The sequence below is a fragment of the Gallinula chloropus genome, assembly GCF_964237585.1.
Source record: "Gallinula chloropus genome assembly, chromosome: 16".
In the NCBI taxonomy this organism is placed as follows: Eukaryota; Metazoa; Chordata; class Aves; order Gruiformes; family Rallidae; genus Gallinula; species Gallinula chloropus.
Window position 1 is genome coordinate 6,578,106 of NC_140101.1, and position 19,005 is coordinate 6,597,110.

The 19,005-nt window shown below is 47.9% G+C and overlaps 2 protein-coding genes across 2 annotated transcripts in view; both read right to left on the minus strand.

The window, feature by feature from the left end:
- RTF2 (replication termination factor 2) overlaps positions 1 to 8,108 on the minus strand; it is a 31,303-nt gene extending 23,195 nt beyond the window's left edge. Inside the window, exons 1-5 of the mRNA XM_084271533.1 lie at positions 8,005 to 8,108; positions 6,851 to 6,945; positions 6,657 to 6,750; positions 6,319 to 6,458; positions 4,391 to 4,469 (exon numbers count right to left, since the gene is read on the minus strand). Coding sequence (XP_084127659.1) covers positions 4,391 to 4,469; positions 6,319 to 6,458; positions 6,657 to 6,750; positions 6,851 to 6,945; positions 8,005 to 8,073 — 477 coding nt within the window. The 5' untranslated portion in view covers positions 8,074 to 8,108. The remainder of the gene's footprint in view (positions 1 to 4,390; positions 4,470 to 6,318; positions 6,459 to 6,656; positions 6,751 to 6,850; positions 6,946 to 8,004) is intronic.
- Positions 8,109 to 9,635: 1,527 nt separating this feature from the next.
- On the minus strand, positions 9,636 to 19,005 carry CASS4 (Cas scaffold protein family member 4; the record flags this gene model as incomplete). Its single annotated transcript, XM_084271506.1, has 6 exons — positions 9,636 to 10,528; positions 10,745 to 10,804; positions 11,588 to 12,922; positions 14,760 to 14,909; positions 16,246 to 16,350; positions 18,556 to 19,005. The coding sequence occupies 6 exons, from the start codon at positions 19,003 to 19,005 to the stop codon at positions 10,118 to 10,120; spliced, it is 2,511 nt and encodes an 836-aa protein (XP_084127632.1). The 3' UTR covers positions 9,636 to 10,117.

Genomic DNA, 19,005 nt, shown 5'->3' on the forward strand with positions numbered 1-19,005 from the left:
TTATGTTATGAGGAGATTGATCACAACTTTCAGATCACAGCAACCCAACATTACCTAACTCTTGGTGCCCATTGATCAAAGAGCACAGTGTTGGTGTGACCTCATTCAAGGAGACACTGCTCTGTAGCACACTGCACTCACACCAACTGGGAGATGTATGTGCAATTCCCAGTTCAAAAAGCCTGAGGCACACGTTTAATAGCTCTATATCTAAGTTAAACATTTGATTAAGTGTTTTATATGTATGGCACAGCCTTTAATAGCTGGGGCACTATTTCAAATGTGTCTTACAGGCTGTTGACTCTGCAAACAATTCCAAACTAAATTTTAAAGTGATATAAGAAATTACATATTCAAATGCAACCTTGTCCTTAACTTCTAGAGTGACTACCCGAACTCCAAAGACTTCCACGACAGATTCAATGGCCACTATCCTGTCTCCAAACTACTTTTAGCACACTATTACACCAATAGTAACTTCTCTGGAGACCCAACATCAAAAACTGGCAATGGTGGTTCTTTCAACCCCCCAAAAGTGAGGTTAAATAGATGCTGCACACTGCCTGGCAATTCTTTTATTCCCTACAACCATCACTTTTGTCAAATAGCAGGCTTCCAAGCAAGCAGTCACTAAGCAAGAATCAGAAAGCCAGTTAGAACAGAAAGTCCAAAACATTTAATTGCTTGGGCCCCACTAACATCCACAGATTAGCACTAACTCCCAATCTACACAATCCCATCAAAAGAGTCCAAAGTCTTGCTTGGTTGTTTGGTAGTCTGGTGGAGAATTAAGCATGACTAGAGATGAGAACATCCTATTCAAAAGTGCAAATTTTAAGCTGATCATTTCCATGTCACATGTAATTCTTCCCGAAGAGGAAGCAGGAGGCATAAGCAAACTCCTGATCCCCTGGGCTTCCGTGACAGAATACACATCCCCAAACTCCATTATCAGGAACCAAAGCTGTTTCTCTTCCTGCTGCCTGAAAGGCCTTTCCTGCACTTTTTAACATGTGACCCAGGACGATAATTTTTCTTTTCTTATGGTGCAAAACCTGAAAAATACAGCTCAAACAAAGCACACTTCTGTTCAAAGGGACTCTTAAGTTTTATTTCTATTCATAAATTGCTCTGTTTCAGAGCTTTTTCCCAACCTTTCTCAGTCTAAATAGCTAGAAGCTTTGAAACTTGTCCCACACACTTCATCTTAAGAGCTTCTCTCCAACATAAACCACTACTAAGAAATTCTCATTGCTCTGTCAAAGCTCTTTGGCTGGGTGGTTGGTATTTTAGCAAGGCAGGTCAAGGCATTCACCCTCTGGGCAGTAAGAGACAACCTCAACACTGCTACAGCGTCTGCCTTCAAGTTTTCACATCTCAATGTTACTTTTCAACTTGACTCCTTCAGTATACTGCTACTTTAAACCTGAAGCAAGAAAGAAGTTTACTTGGAAGGGATCTAAGTCAGAAAAAGTCCTCACATTAATTAGCTGCCTGACTCAAAGCCCTCCATCCATGAGCTGGCCCTCAGGTTCTTGTGCCTTTCTCTAGTACCAATAAAGATTTTTAACTTTTCCAGTAAAAGCAGATAAATACATGTATTTAATATTATCAGCTCTTTGTGTAAAGTTTCTTTTGAGGCAAATCACAGTTTTTGGAAGAGAACTGAAAGACTCCTTCATCCTCCTGTACCCAGACTCCATAAAGCCTTTCCAACCTAGTACTACAGCAAATACTGTTGAGATAAACCCAGGAACACTGAATCACTGAACTCTTCATCCTGGGGTTTTCCATTTCCTTGCAGTATATAAAATCTGCATATGCATTTAATTTTCCCTTTATCTGCATATCACTGGGCAAACAGATTGCTCTGCTTCTTGTATAAGCTGCTACAGAAAAAAAACTGAGAAGAAAACTGAGCAGTGAAACAACTGTCTGTGGGACTTCCCCCAGAGCAGTAATCATTCCCACGAGCCAGGGCAGAGGTCTGGACCGGAAGCAGCCCTCTTGCTCTGAGCACAGGAGTCATTTCCTACAGCTCCAGGAAGGTCATCGCTTTGCAACATGCATCTTGTACACAAATACTCATTCATTATCTAGTTCAGCCAGTCTAGTTGAAACTACTTGAGTATGAAGGGGAGGACTGCAGAACTGTTGTTTGGGCTGCTGGCTATCTGTATTCTCTGGTGAACGTTTTCACTGCATCATTACAGCATCTTTTGTTTGACACAGTCCTTTGGGAAACTGTTGCTGTTTACAATTTAGCAGACTATCACGACTCCTCTGTAGGCTCACAGGCAACATTAATACACAAGAACAGCTTGTTTTGAAAGAGCTTGCTTGAATTTCACAGTAGTGGTAAAGAGAACTGCCACACTGCTCCCAGACTGACATATCTCCAGTTTACATTCATGCTAAACCTCAGTCCCTGGGATGGAATGAAAATATGCATTCAGCTTGCTGGAAGAGGGACTGAACACACAGCAGGAACCAGCAAGTACAGGGTGAGTCTTTTTGAGCTACTCTCATTGTGCCACTCTCCGAAATTACATGCCAACGCCTCTGTACACAAGGCTTGGCATCTGGGCACATACTGGCAGACAGGAGGTGGCAAGACCATAAGAAAATATGCTGTGCCCCACACAGATGCCATAGGTTGGATTTTAGTGCAAAAAACATATCGTAATACTTAAAATACAGCAGGTAGCACTAGTAGGAACACACGTATGACTGTTCACAACATTCAAGCATTCTGTACTTTGAAATATTTTTCAGTTTAAAAGAGCATGTATCAGCACAGGACTTTATTTATAAAAACCTTTAATTCTTGGATGTGTACAATACACAACACCTCACTGTTTTCCTTCTGCATTAGTTCATTTTACCATGTGCCCCATTGCTGCACAAAGACAGAACGTGCTGTGGGAACGCTGCTAATTAGCGCTTTGGCTATAAACAAACCAGTAGCTACCAGAAAGCATGGCAACAGCTCCCCATGATCCCATTTAGAAAAGTTCTGGTCCCCTTCTTGATTCTGAATACAGAAGCAGGACATCATCAGCATATATCAAAAAATATCTACCAAATCGCTCTTTGACCTCAGTTGAAGAATATATGGGCTGAAACTTGTTCTCCCAGCTCGTTACACCAAAATCCCACAAGGAAAAAATGACAGCCTAGATACTATATCCACTTCATTATTTCTAGAAGCATCCTTCTGAATATCACAAAGAAATCACATGTGTATGAAAACAGCTGCATGCAAATATGAAGCTGTGGTAAATACTGATTATTTAAAAATCCAGATAACATGTAGGATTTATTTAGATTTTATAAGATCAGACTAGGCAAACCACGGTCAAAACATCTCATTCCTGCATCTAGTAATCAAGTTACATCCATCTATCAACAGAAATTTAGACACAAACAAAAAAACCTCATTAAAAATAAATCAGTATAAGCCATGAGGAAAGCAGAGCCATTAGAACCAAACCAGAATTCTCCAGAACAGAACAAACACTGAACACAGCCACAAGCCCAAACCTAACCAACCATATTCCAGGTCACTTGCACCAACTCGGCAAGAAAGCTTTTCCTCCACAGGTCTTGGTTAAAATAAACTGTATGTTTTAACTAATATCAGGGTGTTTGCTGAAAAAGAATTCTGCCTAAATGTGGTAACTATTGCCACAAATCCTGCTGATAGTAAAGGTAGTGATAGGAAAAGAGAGAGTACTTGCAACTTTTCTCATTGATCCCAATTACCAAGAAACGAACACAATGAGATCAAGCCAGCCCTGTAACATACACAGTCAGTATTTTCTGCAATAATTTCTGTAATAGCTGAAAATTCTATGAAGAATTGCCCCTCTGCCCCCACCAATCCCAACAGCAGACGTCTTTTAAAAACACAGGGATCAAAAGATAACTCGAAAGTGTAATCAGTTTGAACCCAGTGGAGAAAGCACAAACCATACACACTCAGGAAGAAAAACCAATCAATGACCCCAAACACCCAAAATCCCAAACCAAAACCAATCACTTTTTCTTAAGCTGAAATTATAACCAAGTGTTGAGGAAAAAAAAAATTCTTAAAGTAGTCACTGCAACATCAAACTGCCTGAGAACAAAAAATACTCATTTTTGTACCTACTCAGAAACACATATGTATTAAAAAATTACTTCAGGCCATCACAGAGCAGAACTTTTACAAGGTCAGTTTCCATTTGCATATCCAGATAAGAAAACCCACTTAACAACAGCGATAAAAACCCCACTTAATAACAATGCAATTGTATATACACACATACAGGGATGTGCATGTCTCTGTACACCTATTTGTGGGGGTCATGTGTGACCCCACTACTACTGATGCTGAAGGAAAGCTTACCTTGTGACACACTTCTGATTTTATTTCTTTGAGAGCACGTTCAGAGAACACACAGCCACAGTTTCTCAAGAAGCAAAACCTTCCAAGAAAAGACATACAATCATTTTTAAGAAAACCTGTGTCTAAGAAACAAGTGTGCAGTTCTGCTTTAACATAGGAACAATGCTGCAACAGGCTTGCAGGACACACTCAGCTTCCTCATTACAAATTCTTGCAGCTAATCAAAGTGGTAGCAGCACTTACCAGTTTGCAGAATGTACTGAATGAAAAGCACTTGGTATATTAAAGCACACCATTTATTTTGTTCTTTCATTCTCCATGTAATTCAGCATAGGTTTATGACAATCTCTCAAGGGGCTCTTAGCAAAACAGTAGCTCTTGAAATTTTTTTTACATTTGCTATAGGTTTACACTGGCTTCTCTGGAATCACCACAATCTGGTTTACTACAAAAGTTGTACTATTTGAGTGGTTCCATCCTCCACCAAGATTATCAGTTTCACTTATTCCAGCTCTCCAGCAAAGCTGTCCCAAGTGACCTTAGCTCTACTCTCCCATGTCTCTCCTGTCCACATGACCATTCTTGCAAGACTGAGTGAAGCAACAAGGCCTGTGCTTCATGTGACCTCCCCTTCCTGAGAGCTACTGTTAATCATTTCCTCTCCATCAGCCTCAAACAAATGAAAGAAATACTAAGGTAGTTCTGGTAAAAATGGGTTTGCTTTTCAGGTTCTTTCTTTGATTCCACCTGAATCATACAGTCATTTAGGTTGGAAGAGACCTTTAAGATCATTAAGTCCACCTGTTAACCCAGCACCACTAAACCATGTCCCCAAGCCCCATGTCTCCACATCTTCTATATCCCACTGGGGATGGTGACTCCACCACATCCCTGGGCAGCCTGTTTCCGTGCCCGACAACCCTTTCAGTTAAGGAACTTTTCCTGATACCCAACCTAAACCTCCCCTGGCAAAACTTGAGGCCATTTCCTCTTGTCCTGCTGCTTGTTACTTGAAAGAAGAGACCCCTCCTCACCTGGCCACACGCTCCTTACAGGCAGCTGTAGAGAGTGATCAGGTCTCCTCTCAGCCTCCTCCAGACTGACCAGCCCAGCCCCAGTTCCCTCAGCTGCTCCTCATCAGACTTGTGCTCCACACCCTGCACCTCTCTGCTGCCCCTCTCTGGACACACTCCAGCACCTCAACGTCCTCCTGGTGGCGAGGGGCGGCCTCACCAGTGCCCGGGACAGGGGACAGACTGCCCTGGTCCTGCATGCCACACCACTGCTGATACAAGCCAGGATGCTCCTTGGCCTTCTTGGCCACCTGGGCCGAGTATCTCCTGGCTAATTACTCTCTGGAGGAGAAATAACATGCACCTATCAAACTGTGAACCCGGCCTCTCCTCACTCAGCAGAAAAAAAATTGGCTAATTTGCCCAAACCAGAATGCAAAGAAACATCCTTCCTCAGCCCAATAAAAACCAGTCATGAAAGGACACTATGGCAGGATTAGAATAGACATAGAATCCATCTCCACTCTCAGCCTAACACAGTGGGAGGTAAAACTGCTTGATGAGACACAGAGACATCTCATCCCACCTCCCTCTGCTTGCCCATCCCAACCTCCTGTGGTTTATCCCTCAAACAACCTGCAGTCACCTCTACTCTGCAAACGCTGTCCTCCACCTCTTCATTTTACATATACAGTCATTCAGGAAAGGGGGAACTTTTTATCTTTCCTTTTTGGTGTGAAATGAACCAACACTTTGCTATGTCCTGGATTCCCTCCTGAACAGACAAATATTCCTCACAAAGGCTCAAGGACATTAATGATTGGCAACATCATCAATTCCAAACACATTTACCCAGTCTAGGTTCAGTTTAGCACAGCTTTGGCCTCTAAAAATGAAAACCAAAAGCATACTGACCTATGTCTTCCATTCATTTCCAATCCCACCACAGGGCATATAAAGCGTGCAGACTGGATGTCATCGTATTTGTCACCTTTTATACTCTCTTTATCACCACTCCAAGCTGGATTATCCACAAGGTTTAGTTCTGTTACATTCTGCAGAACAAGAACACAAGCCTTAAGCTATTTACTGATGATTTCTGAGGCATGACAACATTCCCTCTGGTTTTTGTGTATGCTGTAGTTACTATTTTTAACCCCTTTAGTACATAGTGAGGGGAACACAAGCAGACTGAGGCTCTGTTGCACCCTTTAACCTTCACAGCAAACTAACATTAGAGACAACCTGCTTACCTTAATGCTTTTGATATGTGATGCAGCTTCCACAGGAGTTTTATCAGCCGATTTGTCCAACAAAAATTCAATGACAGCATCTTTATTATACAACCTGCAACACAATTTTCAGTGGTCACATTCGATCCTCATAATGTGCTCGGATTTATAAATCAGCCCCTTGTAACACAAGGTGTTTATGGAAATGTTCATACCTGCCCAGCTCACAGGCGACAATTGGCCGACACAGCTTCTCTTGACTCAGAGTGCAGTAGTTCCACCTTGCCACTAACTCAGCATTTTTGTCAACCTGCAGAAAAAAATTACTCACGATTTTACAACAGCTTTCATATTTGAAAATTGTTTAGCCACAGAATGAAGCAGTACTTTAAGCATTAATCAACCCCCCAGGTTACCTCACTAAACCTACTTTCTGCACTCAAAGCTATTCCATAAAATAACTTTAGCAAAACCTTTTAGCATAATTCATGAGCAGTTTTAAGTGTCTGCCTCTATTGAAGATGTTTCTGCACCTTGGGATCCATCTTCCTAATTCTAACTCGGTTTCCTTATTTTTTTGCCACTTCCACCTGTCCCCTTCCCTCTTTGTTCTTATTTTTGCTCTTCACTACCCTCTTCTCCTAATTCCACATTTTATCCCTGCTTGGGTTAACTATCAGTTCCACTCCCTGTAAGGAACATGAGAACAAGAACGCAGATCTGAGAGGACCCAAAGCTTTGGTCTAAACCCATGAATTGTACCGCATGTTAGGCCGAGGACCACAGCTACTCAGGCAGCCAGGGGGAGGAAATGGACTTTATTTGTTTATTTTCCATCAGCAAGAGCAATCTGCCCAAGCTTTCTGCCACCTGCTGTGATGCTTTTCCCAACCTTTATCCACAGACTGTGCTGCTGCCATTCATCCATCACCCTAAACGCAGAGCCCAACCCACACTGAACACAAGCAGTCGGGATACAGAAACGGTCGCGTTTGACACCACCGGCAGCCCGGTCACACAACGGGGCAGTCAAAGCGCCAGCAGCACACGCCGCTCCCGAGGCCGCCGCTCCTGAGGCCCTCGCACCCCGCTCGGCGGACCGACTGCTGCCCTGGCAGCCCCCCCGAGGATCCCGAGGCCTCACCGCACCCGCCAGTCCCGCCAGCCGCGGCCAACCCGTGGGGATAGCGGCGCGGAGCCGCGCAGGACGGCGCTCTCCTCGGGGCCGCCAGCACCGGGAGCAGCCGGAACAGCGGGCCCGGCTCGCAGGCACCGCGGAACGGGCAGGCCCGGCCGGGCCTCCGTGGGGCCCCTCCCTCCAGCCGCGGGCCCCGGCTCTCCCGGCCGCGCTCCCACCGCCCCCTCCGACCTTCTCGACTTTGCGGGGCCCCTTGACCAGCTCGTGCCGCTTGGGGATGGTGCCGCCATCGCACCCCATCTCTCCCCCGCAGCTCTGCGCTTCCGGGTCCGCGCCCCGCCGGCGGGTCACGCACTTCCTGCAGAGCCAAGAACTTCCGGCGTGCCCTGAGGACGTAATCGCCATTCCCTAGCGACCAGCCGGCTGGGGGCGCGACTACCAGAGGCGGGGCGGGCGAGTCCATCGCGCCGGGACGGGGGCGGTGAGGAACGTACCACCACGCGCAGGGCGGCCCACAGCGCCCCCGCCCCGCCGCGCCTCAGGCGGCCCCGCGAGGAGGCGCCTGCCGAGGGCTCCGCTCCAGGGGGCTGCTGCCCAAACGAAGGCCCCGGGGGCGGGGGCCGAGCGGGCGGGGGCTGGGTTAGGGTGAAGCCTCTGGCCCTGCCCGCCCCGCCCCATTGCCGGAGATGAGTGAGAGAGACCCAAGCCGGAGCATCTTCGCGGGGCGGGCTTGTGACTCCACGGGGGCTGGAGCAGTCTGGGCCCGAGAGGCTGAGAGACGTTGTGACTGATGGCTGCACCCGTAGCGGTGACCCACGCCGGGGCAGCTGGGGAAGAGCTGAAGCCCCGTGGGAAAGGACTCACGTGGGAGATGTTCACAGAGGAGTATCTGCTGTGGGTGGGACCCCACGGTGCGGCAGGGGAAGGGGGTCAGGAATGCCCATCACCCGGGGTAAGGAGAACAACTCATGAGGAACTGATCGAGAACCCCGTTCCCCCAGTCCCTGCTCCTCCCCGTGGGGAAGAAGGGAGCGAAACGGTGACTAAAGTGAAGCCTGTGAAGAAGGGAGGGGCGGGGGGAGGTGCTTTAAGGTCTGGTCGCACTTCTCATTATCTGACTCTGGTGTCACTGGGGGTGCAGGGCAGTGTAATAAAGTTTTCTTTATTCTGTGTTGAGCATGTGATGCTGATTGTGGAATGATCTCTCCCCGCCCTTATCTTGGCTCCTGAGCTTCTCAATATATATTTCCTCCCCTGTCCAGTTGAAAAGGCAGAGTGACAGAGCGACTTTGGTGGGCGTCTGCCCTCCAGCCAGGATCAAACCACCACACCCAGCCACTCACGACACTAACTGTCCATTTTCGAGATGAAGACACAGGTACCATGTTGGCCCAGCGCCACTGGGCTTTGAAAGTTCAGTTAAAACCTTAAAATAAATTAATTAGGAAACCCACAAACACCGCAGGCATACAAGCAAGGCCTCCACTGCTGTGCTACGCCAGGTCCAGGTGATGTGGGTGTAAAACCAATGTGCAAGCAACAGCTGGGGTGGGACAATGTGGGTGAGAAATAACACCCCGTTCCCAGTTTGCAGGCAGAGCTCGTCCAAAGCCTCGGTACATTCAGTGACTAAGTGCTGCTTTGGTTGGAGCAGTGCTCTGAGCTGTGACAGAGCACGGCTGTGGTGCGCTCCCCAGAGATTTTTTGGGAGCCAGGACTCCTCTGACTTAGTTTTCTCTGTGCTCAGGTACCGGGTGGAGTGTTTCCCGTTAACCTCTGGGCTCTGTATAGTACCTGTCAGAGTGTGTCCTGGGACACGCTCATCACATCTGTACACCAAGAACAACAGTTGGCTTCACAGCTGTTAAATAACATTGTAATTACAAATTCTGTGTGAAGTTCGGTGACGGGCATATCATAACTTAGAGGACAGCGTGTGGCAAAATTTAAAGAGAGACTTTGCATACCTAAATAAACAAAGAAAAAAGGAAAACATATTTATCTGACCTAGATAAAAAAAAAAAAAAAGAAAAAAAATCAGCCAGATAATAAAATAACTTTGCTCTAATACACAGCAAACACTCCTGCCCAGCCACTAAGTTACTGACTTTTCCCAGCAGGATCTGAACAAGGGAGAAGTATGTACAGATTTAATCCTGCACTCTGCTGTGCGGATCTTCACCTGCTACAGGTGCACCAGCAGCTGGGGAGCTGCCTGCCTAGAGTCCTTAGGGCTGGCAAAGCTGGTGCCACTCAGCTGCATTTGCCCCCCTCAGCTACCACGTGCTTAGGGAGCAAAGAGAGTCACAACGATAGAGTCTTTGTAAAAGCAGCGAAGTGGCTTTCATTCCATCATCGCTCTAAACTGCTGCGTGTACTTGGACAGCTCCTTGGTTTGATCCTGAAGTTCCCTCATGGCATCTGCGTTTGGATATTGGATTGCAGCGTTTTTGGTGGCCAGAGCCAGCTTCTTCAAGAGGCTGCAAAACCGGCTACTGCTGTGGAGAATGTCGTTCCGAGCATCCCTCTCATGAGTTTCCTGGCAGAGACAATCCACCAGCTTTTGTCCCACCATAATGATCAACTTGCTGTGGGATATGAAGACTTCAGGTGGCTGGTTGTTGCTCAGACTGTTAGTAAATACGCCGATTGCCTTGTGAAGTGCACTGAAGCACAGCTTACAGTGTTCTGGGAGAGTGATCTTCTTTGCAGAGTCCTTGCTTTGAATTACAGTCTTTTTTGCAGATGGCAAAACCTGGAAAAGTATTAAAAAAATAAAATAAAACTAGACTTGTCTTGGTGACACAAGCACAGGGAGATTTTGTAAGTTAATGGTCTCCAGATTGCCCCAGCCCAGGAGTCTCTTCCCTTAAAGTACTGGACTGCCCTTCATGCACACTTGAATTTGAGCAAGCACAGATATCAGAGACCAGAACTCCTCATCAGCAATAGCCTTCAAAATCAGAAATACCTTTGGTTTTGAATCTGTGTTCTCCTTTGCTGCTTCTTTACCTGGAATGATTTTCTGTGCCTGTTACAAATCAAAAGGAAAGCAGAGTTGAGATGGTTTCCATAAAGTATCTAGATATAAATATGCTTTTATTTCAGGGGGAAACAACTCCTTGCTGTTCAGTACCTTCATGTTATGGCTGACAACAGTATATTTATTAAAAGCAACTGCAGGTTTATTCCTACTAAAACTTTAGTGTCTGATCCTGCAAAATCTGAGGGTGAAACTGACATCAACAAAACACAACATTTCCTCAATACTAAGGACAGGCCAGTGTATCTTTGTGAACCCAAGAGTTATTTTCTGAGACATTTCAGCGATTCTGAGGAGAACGATCCTAACAAATGTCCAAAATTATACTAACAAATAGATTTGACAACTCACAGAAAGAATTTAACTTGTTAAATAAAAATGTTGCACCAAAGCATGCTTCCCTGAGATAGAAAGTTACCATCTCTTGTGTGGTCGTGCCAGAGTCAAGCAAAGAAAATGTACTGGCAAGGAGGGAACTATCAGAAGAAAAGAAATGAATTGCTGGGCCCAGCTGCACGCTGTCTCTCAGATGAATTTAAGAGAGCATGATAATTTTTTTCCTCAGTGTCACTGCCTGGGTAAATTCTCAAAGTTACCAAGCATCCTACATGTGCCATCCCACACTCTCACAGGATCCCGAATTCACAACAACTGGACCATAGGAAGCAGTGCAAGCTGAATTTGGCACTCGTGCAAGGAGAAGAACAGTGCCAATGGATTAACATCTGCAAAGGATCGGGAATCTAGATGGTAAAATCCAGCTGTACTGACCTGTAGCTGAACATAGTCACAGTCCTCAGGGGCGTGTTCCTTTGGTCTCTCAGAAGAGACCTGACTTTGGTTGGGCTTATCAGGAGTATTCCTTTGAAGTGACTCGATTTCTATTCTCCTCGGCACCGTGATTTGTTTTGCCATTTTGTACTCTGGGTTTGCTTTAGATTGCTTCATTTCTTGCTCCTCCTCATTCTTTCTGAAGAGCAGCTTTCCATTGGCAATGACAATGGATGCAAACCTCTTGATGTCATCCGGAATCGTGCGGGCTACCATAACAAAGCGATCCAGATCATCTGGGTTGCTCTGGGGTGCCCTGAGGACCAAAGCCTCTAGTGACCAGCTGCAGTTGTTCAGAGCTTCTCTTGTTTCTGTTAAGATTTTGAATGAGTTCATAAGGATTTCTAGCTGCTTTTTAATTCTGGTCTGAAGATTGTTATCAGTGAGGTAGGAGGCATTTACCTTTATGACTTGAGCAAAGGTCAGGAATTCCCCCAGTGATACTTTTATGTGGTCGACAGCTCTGTGGATTTCTTCAATGCTTTTCTCTAGGTGCTCTTGTAATCTCCACTTACTGCTCACAAAGATCATCAAACTCGCCACCGAGCTGGATACGCTGTGCTGCAACTTGGTCAGTGTCTCTATGGCTACATCAAGGTCCATTTTAATTTCTTTGGCAGGCTGTTCTGATGGTGGCGTAGAAAAAGGCTCAGCATCAGAGTTTGAGGAGGTAGAGAGTGTGCTGCTTCTGCTCTCCATGCTAGAAACGGGTAGCCTGTCTTGTTCTACTTTGGCATCTCTCGAGAGCTGTGGAGGAGCACTGTGTGCTTGGTCTCCAGAACTATCGCTGGTTTTTTCCATCTCTTTCTTGGACTGCAAAGCGGTGGGCAAACCTTTTGGAATATCATAAACATACCCTTCCGAAATCTGACTCTCAGCCTTTAGAGCCAGGAGACCTGGGGGTACGTCACAGCTACCGTTTTGTGAGAAAAGGAGCATGTCCCGTGAGGATGGAACGTCGTAGAGATGGATATCTGGGAGCGTTAATTTCCGTTGTGCTGGTGGAATATCGTATAATTGTGGGTTTAAAACTTGGGTTTCAGTATTTGCTGCCAGCGCCTTGTACCTGGCTGGAGGTACATCGTACAGCACCCGGTTCTCCAAGGAATGGCCAGAAGGGTTTTGTTTTAACCCCAGGTTTTCAGGTGACACCGGAATATCATAAATCCACTCAGACTTTTGGGGATTTGGCAAGGTATTGTAGTGGCCCCAGAGCTTTTTCTGAGATTCATTTTCGGAACCATCAGTTTCTCTTTTGGGAGGGACATCATATAACTGCAACAGAGCACACAGGGTTTATGAACAGTGGTTTTAAACAAGAGCTAAGGACCAAAACTGAATTCCTGGAGCTCGTAAATGTGTGCAACCCCAGCAGTGCCAGTGGGACCACGCTGTGAAAACCTGAGCCTGTAGCGTTTATTGTCTTTCTACAGTGCACAAGCTGCACAGGCCAAGGTTAAACCACTTTGCACACAGGTGATTAACTCACAGCAGTAACCCCAGCCAGTGAAACCTGGGGGCTCTTCCCTGGCTCCTTTGGGGTGGGAGGCTGTCCTAGCTTTCTGAAAGGGCAACAAGAAAAGTGAAATGCCTGTTTATTAGCAGGTAATGTCAAACTCAGATTTACAGGCCGATGGGGTTACGATTTCATCGGCCTCTGCTTAAGAAAACACTTTTTTTTCTGGTAGCCTCACCCACATTCATATCTACACCCTGACCAAAAAATAAATCACCAACAGATACAACTGACCGTTCTCAAACAGCTGCCACGAGTTTAAATTTTTCCTTGGTCTAGGTTTGCTAAGTCTGACACAGATCTTGCCCTGTTTGTGTGCAGCTGAAGTCGCTGAGCCGGAAACCATGAACTTCTGATGTGAGAAAATCCAGATTAATCCTTACGGGCGCTTTGGGGAAGGTTGTGCCGGGGTGCTTTATACACACAGAGCACAAGCACAAGGGAGTGGAAGGGGCTGTAGAGTTTGCAGCAACAAGAAACAGCTGAAGGAACCACCGACTAATAAAGATTTTAGAAAGAACTGGCCAGGTCAGGCTTCCCCATCTGCAGAAGACTTGCATGACCAGGGGAGCCCAGATAAGGGTGTTTCAGCCCAAAGCCAGAATCTTCCTACTTGCCCCTGAACAAACAGTTCTAAGAAAATGGGATTTTGGAAGCAGTTATGAAATGTGTATCTGAAGGGAAGTCTGCTCCCAGGCTGCTGGTCACTACGATTGTTAAGAGCCTTGGAGATGCTGGGAATGCCAGCATCAACACGCCAGCGTCCCGGGTCTGGGCAGCACCCATCCTACCATCACTGCTGAGCACACCCTGTGCAAGAATGGCTTCTCAGCAGCTGTGACCCTACACAGCGCTTCTCTTTAAAGCCACAAACCCAGGAAGCCTCAGATTTCCTGTGCCCCTGGGATAGTCTGCCTTGAGATCCGGCCCACCGGCTCTGGAGATGTGCTGAGGGGCCTGTCAGCTTTTACTGGGTCCTAAAACTGCTCAGGAAACCCCAAATATTTGGCACTCAGATAACACAGGGTTTGCACCAAGGTATTTTGTTCTGAAATCTCACATCAGCCCTTTGGTCAGGAGTGGTGCTTCTCAGGCAGTGGGACAAGACAGGAAGCCTGACCCCCCACCAAGGTTGCACCTAAACAGGGTGGGCTCCACTCCCAGAGAAGGTGGCCAGGAGGGTGCTGCACGGAACGGGAGCAGGTAGCTTCTGTCTGCTTAAACATTAGAAATGATCAGACTTTTCAGGATGCAGGGTATTGGATTTGCTTCGCCCTTTGCCCAAGGAAGAAGAGCCAAAGCAACTTGCTGCCTGCAGCCTGATACTTGCATGCAAACGCAGCAGCAGTCTTAGTCCCAGCAGGTACACCCACTATCCACGTACCCCCCCTGTCTAGGTACACCCCCTCTCCAGGTACCCCACTATCCAGGTGCCCCCATTATCCAAGAATAGTTGTTCCTTCATCATGAAGGACAAAGCACTGCACTGAAGGTGTGCTGGCCTTATCCCCTGGGAACGCACCTCAGGGGAGGTTCGGCACAGGCACCCAGCATCGCTGGAAGGGGAGTTGTTCCCTTGTGTCACACAGCCCTTACCTGGCGTATCAGTGAGTCTTTCTGGCGAACAGCTCCTGCCTTTTCTGGGCCAGACCTGATGTTGTAAAGCTGCTTCTGCTCTTCCTGGAAACTCTCATTGGATCTGAGCAGCGCTGAGCCTTTCCGTGCGGTGGGCGGAGTGGCACTGCTCTGGTCAAAGGGAAAGAACACGGGTGGGCTTCCAGCCTTTTCAGAGCCTGACAAAGACTCAGTGGAGTCAAAATCTTTTTGGGGTTGTAGCTCCTAGTTTGGACAGCGTAGCTCAAACCCAGCCTGTCAGAGAGCTGCAGGATTGCTGCAGGAGCTGCGGGATTGCTGTGGGATGGGTGTGGGATGGCTGCGGGAGCTGCAGGATGGCTGTGGGATGGCTGCAGGAGCTGTTGGATTGCTGCAGGAACTGCAGGATGGCTGTGGGATTGTTATGGGGTGGCTGTGGGATGGCTGTGGGAGATGTGGGAAAGCTGTGGGAGCTGTGGGAGATGTGGGAAAGCTGTGGGAAAGCTGTGGGAGCTGTGGGATGGCTGCGGGGTGGCCGTGGGACCTGCGGGATTGCTACAGGAACTGCAGGATGGCTGTGGGATTGTTATGGGATAGCTGTGGGATGGCTGTGGGAGCTGTGGGATGGCTGCAGAGGCTGCACAGGAGCTGCAGGTTTGCTGCAGGGGTTGCATGGGAGCTGCAGGGGGGAGCAGCTGGCAGTAGGGGATAGAGGGCAGCTACCACCTGTATGCATGGCTTGGGGGCTTAGCAGGGATCCCCCAATTACACATAGTGAGCCCTACACAGAAGTTTGTGGATAGCTGAGTAATAAAAGACTTGGGGTGGGCTCAACCCTGCACTGCCAGGGAGGGCAAGGTGTGTGGGGCCTGGACCCCCCCTGCCCCCTTTGTGTGAAAGGTGATGGGCTTGGGCCCAGCCCCTGTCCCCGCATGGGGACCTGCGCTGGCTGCAGCGAGCAGAGGACATGACACACTCTGCCCAGGGAGGGATGGTCTGAGAAGCAGCATCACCTAAGAGGATGCTTCAGCAGCAACCCCGGGTGCGCTGCAGTTACGTCATCTAGTCCCTTTTTGTTGCCCAGGAGGCAGGTGGCGTGGGTGACATTTAGGGTCATTTTGTACACGTGCCAGTGACTCGTCTGTAAACACTTTGAAATCTTCCCCATCAAGTGACACACAGGATGTTTCCTGACGGACAAACTGAAGTGAGACCCTGACACACTGATGCCAGGAAGTCATCTGTGCCCCGGGCTCAGCAGTAACACTGACAGTGTTTATTAGAAAAATAGCAAATTTAAGACCCGTTTCTTGAAATGTCTAACAAATTCAAAAGGAAACTGTGCTACGTCTTGAACTTCCCCAAAAAGACACAGTTTTCTTTCAAATTCTGAAAAAAACAAAACGGGAAGCACTGCCATTTAACCCCAGATCTGGTTTTGAGCTGCTCCAGGGTTCCAGCTGCATGGGGGGACCATGGCAGGACTCACCTGCGTGTGTAGGGACTCCCGGCGCTGTGTGGATGGGACATCGTACACTTCCCTCCTGATGTTTGGGACAGAAGCCCGGCACGCTCTGGGCAGAGTAAGCAGGTGCTTTTAGGGAGAGGAAAATAATAATAAATCAATAATGAGAAAGCAGCTGTGAGCAGGATGCTCGGGACATCTCTGAAAACTCTGAGTTAATAGGACACCATTGGAGTTATCACTCTCCAGGGATTAAAAACCTTTTCAGCTCTTCACTGATGGGACACAGACAGGATGTGACCTTAGGAGCAGGCATAGGGGTTTGTCTCTTTTGACTCTCCTGTGCCAGTGTTTTTGCTTTGTTTCCTGTAGGAATTGGCACATCCAAAGGAGAGCTGAGCTGCCTCACTAACCAAGGGAGGGAAAAGGGTTGGAGAAAATCCAGCTTCAGTTATCACTTAAATCTTTAGACTGCCCAAAAGCAGAACCTCTAAAAAAAGCAAGTGGGGGGAATTTTTACTTCTCCATGCCCACCAAGCCATGAGGTCAAGTCCTAGTTAGTGGGGGTTCGGGCAGTACGGAGGTCCAGGCTGAGGTGGGTGACCCTCTAGGTATGAAAGTCTGACCCACTGGTAGGAGCAAACAGCTGCCTTCATGTCCTGCACTGCTCCATGATTATGACTGAAGTGGGAATTTACCCTGGTCAGATCCATCACAGCCTCATTCTCCCGTTTGCTTACACCATCGTTGTAAGAGTGATGGCTGCATCTGTGGGACAATTAGTTAAGATGCCAAAATAGGAATGTTAGGAAAAAGACTTTTTAAAAATCAACCCCAAAACCATGGAATTTTATCTGTTTGGCATGGATCTAGCCTGGATCTCTGGTTCATAAATGGAGCATTGCGAGCTACTGGCCCCCAGAAACACGGCTGTGTTGCGATAAGGGATTGAAAATGGGAGTCAGTGTTCTCTTTTGTGGGAGTGGTGACTACATGTAGGAGAAATACAGCTGAGGAGCAGGACTCCAGGTTTACAACTGCTTGCTTTGTCTTTGGGAAAGCTCGTAGCTCTCATCTGGGGAAAGGGAACGATGAGTGGACAGAAATCCCCTTCGTGCTCTGTGGTATGAGCCGCTGTGGGTGCAGACAGAGCCAGAAGAGATTTTGCCTGAGTAGAAGGGGTGAAAGACCAGTGGTACCAAGAAAGCTGTTTTCAGGCGGGTGAATCTTACTGAGTATACAGCAAAAAGGAAACTCACTCCATGTCACATCTTCCTATTTTTTAGAGTACTTTCAACCACAGTAAAGCACAAAGGAGCCCCGTGCATTGGGCAGGAGCAAGGAGGCTTTTCTGCATGGTGAAAGCACACACAGGCTTTGAGGGATTTTTGGGTTGGTTTATTGCTTTCAGTCAAGTCCCACAAAGCCTTACAGTGGCTTTACCCAGCTGCTCAGAGCACAGCTGAGCATGCCAGGAACTTTGCCAGTTGTCCCGTGGGATCTACGCCGGGCGCTGCCGGTCCCTTCTGCGCTCGCACGGGCTGTTCACCCCTGAGCATCTGTGTTGGGCTCGTGGGCACGACTGTACGTACAGCTGGTGTGCTGGCAGCTGCCACCTCAGGCAAGGCACAGCTCAGCTTCAAAAGAATAAAAGCAGGCTAGGACGGGGGGGTTCCCTTTCTCTGTTAGAGTAAACAAGGCTTAGGTGTATAAACTCTGCCATGCAGAGATGGGAGTAGCTGAGGAGCTCTCCTGTTGGGCTGTCCACTCAGGTCATGAATAATAGGTGGCATTTTCAGCACCATTTGCTGGCCCAACATGGAAAATTTGTAGGAATCATGTATTCAATCAGCAGATGCCTTCCATAGGACTAGGGATGCAAGAAATCAGATGGCAGCAAGTGCAGAAGGGTCTTTTGTGGCTCTTGCTCAGCTTTTAGTGCAGCTCTGGTAACAGCACTGCAGCTGCACATCCAAGGATTACAGAGCTCCAACCTCCAGGCCTGGATCTACACAAGGTTGCCCAGGGTCCCATCCAGCCTGGCCTTGAACACCCCCAGGGATGGGGCACCCACCCCCTCTCTGGGCAGCCTAATCCAGCACCTCACCATTCTCTCTGTACAGAAGATAGAGGCTCTCATCTGCTGCCCAGAGCCACATTCCCACATCAAGCTATAATCTGTAGCAGGGCTGATGGGAGTTTCCTGCACACCACTTGCTCAGGTAGCTTGGTGGCTGATTCCACCGAAATGCCAACAGCCTTTCTCACTTTCCCACTCCCCACAACTGTTCTAACAAGAACATGTGTTACTTTTCGGGCTGCTTATCTTCTTACCTGGTTCGTTGAGCTTTGGGTCCTTTCGCTGAGGATCTGCGCAGCCAAGGCTGGTACCTGATAGACTCTTTGGGCGGGCAGGGTAGAGACCTTGGGTGGAGATTTAACCCACCCCTCCATCTTCTCATAGGTAGACGACGACACGGTAGGCTTGGGGATGGAGGGGACCTGGTAGATGTTCTGTTGGCCCGGGGGTGCCTCTGTGGAGTTGCTCTGGGTGGAAGGAGGCAGTGGGACAATCTGGGAGGTGGCGAGGAGCTGGAGGCGGTTGGCAGGGGCCAGACCCTGCCTGCCATGGAGGGAGCATTTCCACCAGCCCTCGCTGCCGATGACGTTTTGGTCCAGAACCGTCAGGATGTCTCCTTTGCGAAAGGCCAGCTCATCTGAGCACTCCGCTTTGTTGTCGTACAGCGCCTTCGCCAAGGTATTCTGGAGGGAGGAAAAAACCAT